Source organism: Tachyglossus aculeatus, chromosome 13 (assembly GCF_015852505.1).
Source record: "Tachyglossus aculeatus isolate mTacAcu1 chromosome 13, mTacAcu1.pri, whole genome shotgun sequence".
Classification (NCBI taxonomy): Eukaryota; Metazoa; Chordata; class Mammalia; order Monotremata; family Tachyglossidae; genus Tachyglossus; species Tachyglossus aculeatus.
The window spans coordinates 21,534,385-21,546,389 of NC_052078.1; the positions used below are offsets into that span (position 1 = coordinate 21,534,385).

General features: G+C 41.6%; 1 protein-coding gene across 6 annotated transcripts in view; it reads right to left on the reverse strand.

Moving 5' to 3' along the window:
* The window catches only part of MLLT10 (MLLT10 histone lysine methyltransferase DOT1L cofactor), a 157,691-nt gene that overhangs the window by 74,807 nt on the left and 70,879 nt on the right, over positions 1-12,005 (reverse strand). For 5 of the 6 annotated variants that reach the window (XR_005453712.1, XM_038755955.1, XM_038755957.1 and 2 more), the window contains one exon: positions 7,238-7,333. Coding sequence is in view for 5 of the 6 variants with exons in the window: in XM_038755955.1 (XP_038611883.1) it covers positions 7,238-7,333 (96 nt within the window). In the remaining variant the exon portion in view is untranslated. Of the gene's footprint in view, positions 1-588; positions 679-7,237; positions 7,334-12,005 lie in introns of those variants that run through there. The other variant, XM_038755958.1, reaches the window with a different exon arrangement.

Consider the following 12,005-nt stretch of genomic DNA (forward strand, 5'->3'; position numbering starts at 1 on the left):
AATGGAAGCTGATCCATCCATAACGTCTATATTTCCACATGCAAGCTCTTCCACAGAGTGTTAAATTGCTAACTTGCTTTGGTTCCACAGTAAGTCAATTTGTCCAATCTCCTACAATGAGATTTTATATATCCGAGGCATGGAATACAGCCAAAAATGTGTTAAATTCACATTATAACTTGAATCCTCCGTGATCACACACCCACCGCTCAACACAAACTGCCGGATGCATTTGAAAAAAAAATGGGGGGGGGGGGAGGTCTCAAACCAGAGGAATTGAAATGAAACAGTTGCTGCTTTTAATAAAATCGGGACTGAGAAATTATTTGGAAAGCGAAGGCATTTTCCACTAGCTCTCACTGAACAGATAATGTTATTCCACATTTCTCCAACCGCCGTCTGGATGTCGAGCTTTTTCAGCAGCGTCGCCCCACAGCACCAGAGCTGATCACTGCCCTCCTGAACTACAATCTACAAGCACGCCCAACTGACTTCAAAGTGAGCTTAGAAAGAGATAAAAAGCCCATTTAACAGACCAATAGGATTTAAGTTGGTTAAACTTCATGGCTTACTTTTAGAAACACAAACCTTTTCCATGCTGGGCAGGTCAATTTGGAAACCACCCCAGCTCACTTTTCAATCATTTTTCCATTAGCTTGGGCTCGTCCTGAAGTTCTCCATCCCACTCACATCTGACCCTGTATGACCTAGCGCAGGTCAAAAGCCAGGTAAAGAAAACACAATGGTACTCTTCATTCATGTGTCATGTGAGGGAAGGAAAGAAAACGGGTGGGAGGACTGTAAATGGAAATAGAATATTAGCGGCCACAAATCGCTTCAAATTAGGGTTGCTCGATTCCCCCCAATCTAACAGAAAAATGTCATTGGTCTGCCCATTTGCTGCTCTCCACTGGATCCACTGTCAATTACTTTACCCAAAACAGTTGCTGGACAAGGGAATTTAAAAAAAAAAAACAACATCATCAAAAAAAAAAAATGCCAGGTAAATCTTCCTGGCTAAAAATCCCATTATACAGAACAAGGACAAAGCTGAATTTTTTAAAAGTAAAGGTATTAATATCATCTGTAAATTTTCCACTCTTACTAAACTGCCCTCAAAAGTTGCTGTGGATAGAAGACACAATACAGTTAGTTTGAGGGTTATTTTCTCTCTAATGGGAAGATAGGGGGAGAAAAGAAATGATGATATGAACTCAATCAGAATGCTTTAAAATAAAGAGAAACAGCATGGCTTCTTGGTCCTTTCCAAATGCCCCTGTTTATAGCAAAATTTTTGCCAACTGAAATTTCCAAGTTTTATATCAAAAACTCAAACTGGACGTGGAGTTATCAGCTTTCATTGGTGGCTTTGCTCTTGAATTAATAGGGACAGAGGTGGAAAATAACTGTCCTATTCAAAACATAATTAAAAGAGTGATCCACCCACAAAAGGAATATGGAGAATAGCAGCTCTAAAATGGATAACCAAAGAACCAGTCTTATTTGATGGGAAGAACAGCTGCAGCTGCTGCCTTAGATTAGTTGTAACAGAGTTTTAATCTGTGAGACTCAGTAGTCCATATATCAGAAGTGGGGACAGCTCCGCCTTAAACTGTCATCCTGCAAATCAACACCAAAGTTATATTTTTAGTTCTTAGAAAATCATATTACTCATGATAGCAAGGGAGGTGCTGATCTTTGTCCCAACTTTACAGAGGCAAGAATGAAGGCACAGAAACAGCATGGCCTAGTGGATACAGCACGAGCCTGGGATTCAGAGGACCTGAGTTCTAATCCTGCTCCACCCTTAGTCCGCTGGGAGGCCTTGGGAGAGCCAATTAACTTCTCTGGGCCTCGGTTACCTCATCTTTAAATGGAGATTTAGACAGTGAACTCTATGTGGGTCAGGGACTGTAATCAAACCTATTATCTTGTATCTACCCTAGTGCAGTGCCTGGCACATAATCCGCACTTAAATTTAAATATAAATATATATGCATTGGCCCAAAATGACATGCACCTCTATTTAGAAGTGGCTTCATGGTTCACCAAAAAATTTTACTGCTCTATTGGGCCATTCCCACCAAAAAAAAAAAAAAAGAAAAGAAAAAAACTGACTTTAGGATTACTTTTAAAATGTATTCAAAAGTCATGTTTCCGAAAGCCCAATAAATTGCCACAAATAAAGGCTCCTGCAGATGGACAACACATTCCAAGATCCAAGATTCAGCTTTCCTAAGATCCAAATTTTGAATCCCAAACCTTGCCCAGTCAGAAAGAGGGTTAGGCAGGAAACGGGGCTAGGTCTAGATTTTGTGCGTTCTAACAGCACGTCTCTCTGAAAAAAGGGGGCCTGACAAAAAGGGCCCAAGTAACAGACTACCTCTGGCACCCCCGAATTTGCGTCCATTAGTTATATACATTCCTTCCCGTCTATATATGATATAGACTACAGTGGACTCTACATACATTAACACTGATTAAGATCAGGGATTCTTGAGCATTTACCACCCCTGACTGACACACACACACACACACACACACACACACACACACACGCCAAAGAGAGGCGAAAATGAGGAATGGTCTCCTTGATTCTGAGATGGAAAAAGAAATGGTAATACCCTTCTTTTGGTTCAAGCACGAGAGAGGGCTGGTGACCAAGATAACTGTGGTAATAACAAGGGTGGGCCATAAGAATAGACTTGTAGGCCAGAAGCAGCCACAACAGCTAAAAGGAAGGATGCAGTGGTAATTATGTGTTAGGCGGCGGTGGTGCTGACGGGTCTGTCACCATCTGCAACACCACACGTGGCTGTACAAATTTTGCAGCTCCCCCTAAGAACGTCCTGTAACTCCTTCATTGAGAAACCCTGGTTTGGAAACTTCAGTGATGTTAACATCACAAAAGAAAAAAGATGTGAAATAAAGGGTTCAAGTTCCACCACACCAGAAACAAATATTCTTGATATGCATCACTTTGGGGGGGGGGGGGGGGGGGGGGGGAGAACTGGCAATACAAGAATGTGTTCATAAGGAAATTCAACAAATCATCAGATTAACATCTAAAGGCTTCTAATCTTCATAAATATACAGCAAAATGTTAAGTGCAGATTCAATTGTTATTTTACAAACTTCCCTACAATGTCATCAAGTCCCAGTTGCTCTACTTGATCAATTATTCAATCGAAGGTATAGATTGAGCTCTTACTACAAAGAGCACTGTACTAAGTGATGCAGTTGATAGACACAATCCGTGCCCACAGAGAGCTTTCAGTGGACAGAGAATAAACTGAGTTTATTACATAGTGTCTGATTTTTTTTCCTTCACATCCATACTTACTTGAAGTTCCTAAACAATATTATACAACAAAGTGCATACACACACAAAGTTCCCATCCGAGGGTGCTTTTGAAATAAGCAAGGAACCGATTTTAGCAATGGATTATTTTCTCAGCTTCAACGGGACTGAATTTTTATTTTTAAGATATCAGAAAACTTTCCCAAAGATGAAGATATTTTGTAGTTATCCGTTGAAATAAATATTTTCAAAATGAAAATAAGGTCATTTACCTTAGACACATGGCATTACAGTAGGGTGGTTACAAACACTGAAGGTGTCAAACAAGTGGGCACCACATTTTGGGATTTAAATTTATTGTTATTATTTGAAGTAATAATGATAACATTTGTTAAGGGCTTACTATGTGCCAAGCACTGTTCTAAACCCTGGGGTAGATACAAGTTAATCAGGTCAGACACGGTCCCTGTCCCAAATGGGGCTCACACTCTTATCCCCATTTCACAGATGAGGTAACTGAAGCACAGAGAAGTTAAGTGACTTGCCAAAGTCAAACAGCAGGATCATGGTGGAGCTAGGATTAGAGCCCAGGTCCTTCTGATTCCTAGGCCCATGCTCTAGACACTAAGCCACACAGCTTATCTTTGTTGGGTTTAAATTTGTTGGAATTTAATTCAAACGTATGTATTGAGCACTAACTGTGTGCAGCACACTTTACTAAGCGCTTAGGAGAGTACAATACAACATTAAACAAACACATTCCTTGCCCACAATGAGTTTCTATCAACTCAACCAAGACAAAGCATTAAACATGTATAATGGATTTTGAACAGAGAATATTGTCCTGAGATGAATAATGAGAGTAGGCTAGTATTGAGTGATACTGACCAACTAGAAAATGGGAGGAATTTTGACAAATAGAACTTCAGTGAGGAGAAAAAATACTTCTAATATTTGTCCCTTTTTGTTTTTAATTCACTTTGAAATTAAAAAAAAAAACTTTACCTGGAAGAAACAAGTAGCTAGGAACTACTAAAAGCAGAGGGATTTCTACACAAAATGATTACTGGACAGAGCATGAGCCTCGGAGACAGAGGACGTGGGTTTCTGACTGCTAAGGGACCTGGGGCAAGGCACTTAACTTCTTTGTGCCTCAGTTCCCTCATCTGTAAAATGGGGAATTCAAAACCTGTTCTCCCTCCTTCTTAGACGGCGAGCCCATGTGGAACAGGGACTGTGTCCAACCTGACTGACCTGTATCTACCCAATGCTTAGAACAGTGAATGACACATATAGTAAGTGCTTAACAAATACCATAATAATGACAATTACTATCCAAAATTCAGGAAAGTAAAATACGAAGGGGGTGAAAAGTAGAAAAAGGAAAAACGACTAAGATATCTTCAATTCCTGGAGGGATTTCCAAAGGTGAAGCAGAAAGGACCCAGAAGAAAGTAGAAAAGTTACATTCCTGAAAATGAAGAATTATTTAACTGGAGTAATGTATGAACAGAGCAGCGTGGCTCAGTGGAAAGAGCACGGGCTTGGGAGTCGGAGGTCATGGGTTCTAATCCCAGCTCCCCTTGGGCAAGTCACTTAATTTCTCAGCCTCAATTACCTCATCTGTAAAATGGGGATTAAGACTGTGAGCCCCACGTGGGACAATGTGATCACCTTATATCCCCCCAGGGCTCAGAACAGTGCTTTGCACATAGGAAGCGCTTAACAAATGCCATCATTATTATTACTATTATTATTAACAGCGGCTACGATTTTGGGAACTAAAAAGAAGCTTAAAAAATTTGTAACATTAATAATGGGGTTATTGAGGGTGTATCACAACTCATAATTTCACCATGGCCTGTTCATGGTTGAGAATTTTCTCCCCCAAAAAATAAAAATTAAGACAAAGCAAACCAACAAAAACAACTTCCCAAAAACCACACCCTTTGAATCCAAAGGAGCAGGAGCTCTGAAGAAGGAGCTTCAGAGATATTCTCCATTTCTCCACTTACACTGTGAGTAAAGACAGGCAAACTCAGGAGGTGGAGAACATCAAGAGAAATATGGCAAAAACTGCTTCAAACCCCAAATCCAGAGCAGTTTTCTCTAGTCTTGTCTCCTCCTCTACCTTCATCATCATCACCTCCCACTGGACCATTCTCCCTTCCAAGTCATTCCAGCCAAGACTTTCGAATTTAAAAAACAAAAGCGTCTTTTAGAAGCTATCAGGCTGTAGATGACAGCAACAGAATATTCTGCCTGTTCCTTAAGGAGTAAATGTGCAATTAACCAAGGTAACTGGTGAGGTCCAAGGACGGAATTCTGAGATGACAAATCATATCATCCCCCTGAAATCCACCCAGAGGGTAACAATAAAGTGCACGAAACTAAACCTTTGTAAATGATTTTGAAGAAAAAAAGTTCTACATGTGATTCCCCCCGCCTTCTTCCTGAAGACTGAGTTTCATGTGACAGTAGTTTTCACAAACAAACGGCTAAACCCTACAGAACCACTCAGTAAATCCGTGCGGACTGACCAAGGCCTCCAGGTGACATGCAGTCCAGCGGATCACTGTTGTTGGCTAGAAAACAACCCCTTTCCTGCTCCTTGAATTGGGCTTTCCTAGTGCTTAGTACATTGCCTTGCACAAAGTAAGCACTTACGTACTATAAAGGCAGGGAGGGGACGGGGGGAGATACTGACTTTGACAGCCATTGCCATCACATCGTAACAACATATTCACTCCTTTTTAAATGTTTTGCCCGTTCTTCCCAAATTTGGCCCTCTGTTTTCTAGGGACTTGTTGGGAGAAGGAAGGAGTAACCTTAACGGACACAAAACAGGGAAAGCCTTTCATTCAATCATTCATTCATTCAATCGCATTCACTGAGCGCTTACTATGTGGCGAGCACTGTATTCCGTGCTCGGGAAAGTACACCACCACAATAAATAGTGACATTCCCTACCCAAAATGAGCTCGCAGTCTAGACGCGGGGAGACAGACATCAATACAAACAAATAAAATGACAGCCATGCACATAAGTGCTTTGGGGCTGGGAGGGGAGAAGGACAAAGGGAGCAGGTCAGGGTGACATAGAAGGGAGAGGGAGAAGAGGAGTCTTTGACATCCCTCAACTGCTCTCCCTTCCCCACCCTGGCATTCCCCACCACTACAAACTGCCAAAAGTTCAGAGAAGACAGTAGAAGCACCTCAATCAATTAGCACCATTCCAAAAAAATGGTGGAGGCCACCTATTTTAATTTGGGGTGACAGAAAAGAGGGTTTGAACAGGCAGGGGGAGGGAGAGAGGGGAGGAGAAGGGGACCCTACTTCCAAACAAGAGAGAGGAGAAGCTTCATCAAGCCTACACTGAAATATGAAAACCAAACAGGAGAAACAATCACTCAGGTAATTCAGAGAGGAAACTAAAGATTAGACTTGGAGAAAAGAAGAGGTGATCAATCTTTAAGAACGGGCTGCTCTGCAAGGCTGTAACCCATTATCAGAAGTTAAAAGTTTTAAAATTTAAAAACCTTATGGCTTCCTTTTCAATCGGGTAATAAAGAAAGTCCCAAAAGTAAGTATAAAGGAAAATATTGTCAGGTCCCTCCTCCCAAACATACTAAAGACATGTACAATTACAGTACTGGTTGCACATTCAGGCCATTCCATTTTTTTTTAAAACTCCTATCCTCTATCTGTGAGAATGGAGAAGGCACACGAAGGAAATGAAATGACTGAGGGGGCCGGAGTTTGGAGAATGCCGTTTCATAATCCAAGTGCAGCCATCTCTTCAATTTTTCAAATACACTTAGATAAAAATACACAGACAACTCACTAAACTCTTCTCTGTTGAATACAGACCACCATTCAATTTATAAAAGGGGAAAAATGTCCATTTAACAATAGAAAAACCACATATTTTGCTTACTTTCTCTGTAGTTACAGTCAGAGAGGGAACCAAGGCTGGAGATGGCTCTGGTTGCTTCTTGTGTTTTTGTTTGTGTTTGTCTTTTTCTTTATATTTCTAAAAAAGAAAAACAAAATTCACATTCAGATTTATTACGTGCCATTCACACTCACTTTCCTCAGAGGAAACATTCTATCCTCCTAGGAGGAAATATATCTTTGGAAAATAATAGTAATAATAATGGTTTTTGTGAAGCACTTACTATGTGCCAGGTACTGAACTAAGCACTGGGGTGGATACAAGGAAATAGGATTGCACACAGTCCCTGTCCCACATGGGGATCACACTCTCAATCCCCATTTTACAGATGAGGTAACTGAGGCACAGAAAAGTGAAGTGATTTGCCCAAGGTCACAAAGGGACTGGTGACCTGGCCTCTCCCCATGTAGGCTAGAAGCTCATCATGGGCAGGGAACTTGCTAATTCTCTTGTACTGTACTCTCCCAAGGTCTTAAAACAGTGTTCACCACATAATAAGTACTCAATAAATACCACTGAATGACTGATTTATTCTGACAAAAGAAAACTAAAACAAAATCAGGCTGCTCTCCTGGATAAGCCAGATTTACGGATCACAGGGAAAATAGACAGCTCACATGAACATGTTTTCCATTATAATTTTCTTAATGCAAAATCAGAATTTGAGAATCTAGGAGTACCCTCACGGTTAAAGAGCTAGGAAACAGCCTATGAGGAAGCAAATGGACTCTGAAGGCCAGTGTGAAAGAGGACTTTACTAATTTGAGCACATTAATCAATCGGTGATATAAATATTTATTGAGTGCTTATTTTTTGAAGCGCATTGTACTAAACGCTTGGGAGAGTACAACGGCAGATGACAAGAATGTGGGTGAGGTGCTCTCCAAATCCACAATATAATGGTACAAGGAATGAGTTAATTAAAGCCTGTTCCCTCTTGTTCTGTTAAAGGTGGAAATGAGGGGAGAACATTTGGATGCTGAGTCACTAAAATGCATAACCACGAGAGATTAGAGTGACACTCTTCCTAGGCATTTTTAAGAATGGAAAGGTTTTGGATGGTTTACAGGCAACCCTGCTTAGAGCAGAGAGTAAGCCAAATCGCTCCTCAAAGCCCTTCCAAGCCTAGAAATTGGTGACTGGGACTTAATTTGGAATGTGTGAAGACATGAGACGTTCAGTCCTTCAATAATACAGGGATTATGCTCCCGACAAATTCTGAGTCGGAGAAAATTTACGTTACATTAGGCCTGCCTTAACCGGCACCGCATGGATGCGCACAACCGTTTCTTCCAATACAACACTAAGTTCTACAGAGCCGGAAGCTCCGTTAGAAGCAGGTTCCTTAATTCTGACAGAGTTCTATCCAAAACACAAAGTAAAACCGCACGTAATAAAACAAGAGTGTACATATAGTTGAAACTTCTCTTGATTTTGATGCCAATACGCGGAAGCAGCTTGGCTTAGTCAGAAAGAGCCTAGGAGTCAGAGGACCTGGGTTTTAATCTCGGGTCTGCCATGTGACCTTGGACAAATTACTTAATTTCTCTGTGCCTCAGTTACTTCATCTGTAAAATGGGGATTAAGACTGTGAGCCCTATGTGGATACAGGGTCTGTGTCCAACCTGATTAGCTAGTCTCTACCCAATGCTTAGTACAGTGCCTGGAACATAGAAAGTGCTTCAATACCATAAAAAAAATTAACACAGAAAAAACCAAATATCTGACCTTCGTTATCAGAATACCTATAAAAATGACTAGATTTCAATGGGATCCCATGGCTAGCACTGGCATTCAGTCTTCCAACAAAAGAACACATATCTGTTGAAGATGGACACAGAGGAAATCACTGAAAGCAGAGGCACATAAAAGGGTCTTCTCTGTCTTAGTGTACAAAGCCGTGCCAGCATACATGTCCACTGTGTAGAGGCCAGGATTCCTATGAATTTAGGATGGGGGCTGTGTGGAAGATGGATGTGAGGGGGGCAAAGAGGCACCGTTAGCTGTTTTTTGGGCAGCAAGGGTGGCCTAGCTAATCTGCCCCACCCTCTGGATTTGGAAATGGCTCAAAACAGAAGGCAGAAGACATGAAAAAAGGTCTGGGCTACTGACAGCAATTTGGGAGTCGCCCTCACAGAGGTGATGGTTGAAGCCACAGGCCCAGACATGGTCAAGAATGGGAGTCTTACATGCTTATAAGAAGCCAATCCCTTTTTTTTTAAGTGCTTGCTATGTAACAAGCACTATTCTAAACACTAGGGGTAGGTGCAAGTTCATCAGGCTGGATACAGTCCCTATCCCACATGGGGCTCACGGTCTAAGTACGAGGGAGAAACAGGTATTGAATCCCCATTTTGCAGTTGAGGAAAAGTGAGACCCAAAGAAGTGAAGTGACTTGCCCCAGGTCACTCAGCAGCCAAGTGGCAGAGCTGGACTTAGAACCTTGTTCCTAGGTCCTTGCTTTATCCACCTAGCAACATGCATGCTGCTTCCCATTATTTTGAAGTGATTCTTCGATATATACTATTCTTTCTATTCTTTTTGCTCAGTTGCTAAAAACCCATTTCCCATATTGGAAATTATCTGTAAAGTTAAGGATAGACAACTAAATTCTGGATAAATCAATCAATTGTATTTAGTGCTAACTATGTGCAGAGCACTATACTATGCGCTTGGGAGAGTATAATACAACAGAATTAGCAGATATGTTCCCTGCCCACAATGATCTTAGAGACAAGCTAAATTTTCAAGGGACAATAAACAGTAAGAGTTATTCATGACTGTTTCCCACTCAAAGCTACAAGAGTAAAATTTTTGGCTTGAATTCACGCTCAAATCGGTCATTAAGTCGACAGATAAATAGCAAAAGGATGCATTCTCAGTGACCCACAGTACCTAACGGGTAGGTTCCTTTCATTCATTCATTCAATCATTTATTAAGCGCTTACTGTGTGCACAGCACACAGTACTAAGAGCTTGGGAAAGTACAATACAATAATAAACAGCGACAATCCCTGTCCACAACGAGCTCACAGGCTAGATGGGGGCAGGGGGAGACAGACATTGGTACAAATAAACAGACATCACTACAAATAATACAATTCAAATCTCACCCCCAGTTCTGGTTGGAGTAAATTATTGGCATCTGGTCGTGACATGATCAGAACATGAATCACTGTAGTAAGGCCCTAATCCTCTAAGAAAAGGAACCATTCTCTGGCTAGCTAAAGATTTAAAAAGGCACTTTCGGCTACCGATGTAACCCGGGAGTTGGCAGACAATGAATCAGGCGGCCAACCAAGGCTTGGCCTAGCCTGACTATAAGGGGATGCTGCTCTTCTTCAATCTCTCTGACCATTATACTCCTGGCAAATTCACTGAAATCCTTATCCCCAACAATTACATCAATTCAGCCTCTTCTGGAATGGGGATAAACTGGTGAGAATTATTCCATAATCCTATTTTCTTTCAGGCATACGGCCCGGGAAAACAAACCTGGACCAGTGTAACGCACCCCTCTTGATTCATATCAGTGTCCCAGGAGCATCATTCACTGCTGCTAAATACTACCCTGAAAATTAAAATGAGTTACCATAACCTTCATATCTTTAACCTTTATCACATTAGTCTGAATCATATCCAACTCATTCCCGAGTAATATGCCGCATATAAAGTTGCACACGTGTGAGGACCACACTTCTCAAAAAACTACAAATTTAGGAAAAAATTAGTAGCAGCCTAAATCAGAATTATTAAAGAGAAATAAAAGGAAGGTAAATAATGCTATCACTGTTTTTTTTTTCCTTGTCTGGCTTTCATAGAGTTAAAAATAGGGAAAAAAAAGGTGAAGCAGAGTGGCCTATTGGAAAGAGCACAGGCCTGGGAATCAGAGGACCTGGGTTCTAATCCTGGGCTCTGCCAACTGCTTGCTGTGTGACCTTCGGCAAATCACTTAGCTTCTCTGTGTTTCAGTTCCCTCATCTGCAAAATGGTTATTCAATACCTATTCTTCCTCCTACTTAGTCTCAGGGACCCATGCAGAATAGGGACTGTATCTGACCTATTAACCTTCATCTAACCCAGAGCTTAGAACAGTATTTGATGCAGAGTAAGCACTTAACAGATACCACGAATGAATACAAATTTTAAAAAAAAGAAAGAGGAGAAAAGTGAGAGAACAGTGAGGCACATATAGAGATCCGGGCACTCCACTCTTAATAATAATAATGATGGCATTTGTTAAGCGCTTACTATGTGCAGAGCACTGTTCTAAGCGCTGGATACAAGGTGATCAAGTCCCACATGGGGCTCACAGTCTTAATCCCCATTTTACAGATGAGGTACCTGAGGGTCGGAGAAGTTAAGTGACTTGCCCAAGGTCACACAGCAGACATGTGGCAGAGCCAGAATTCGAACCCATGCCCTCTGACTCCAAAGCCCGTGCTCTTCTCCACTGAGCCACGCTGCTCCTCTTCACACATCTGTTGAGCACTGACCACTCCAACTGCTGCAGCACTGCAGGATGTGAAGCTCCCTTGAAACTGTAAGCTCATTGTGGACAGCGAACATGTCTGTTATATTGTACTCTCCCAAGCGCTTAGTATAGCACTCTGCACACAGTAAGTGCTCCATAAATACCACTGATTGATTGAGCACCTGATTCTGGCTCCATGCTTCGGGCTGATAGGAGCAACACAGCGTGGCCTAGTAACAGAGCACGGGCCTGGTGGGGGGTAGGAGGACCTGGATT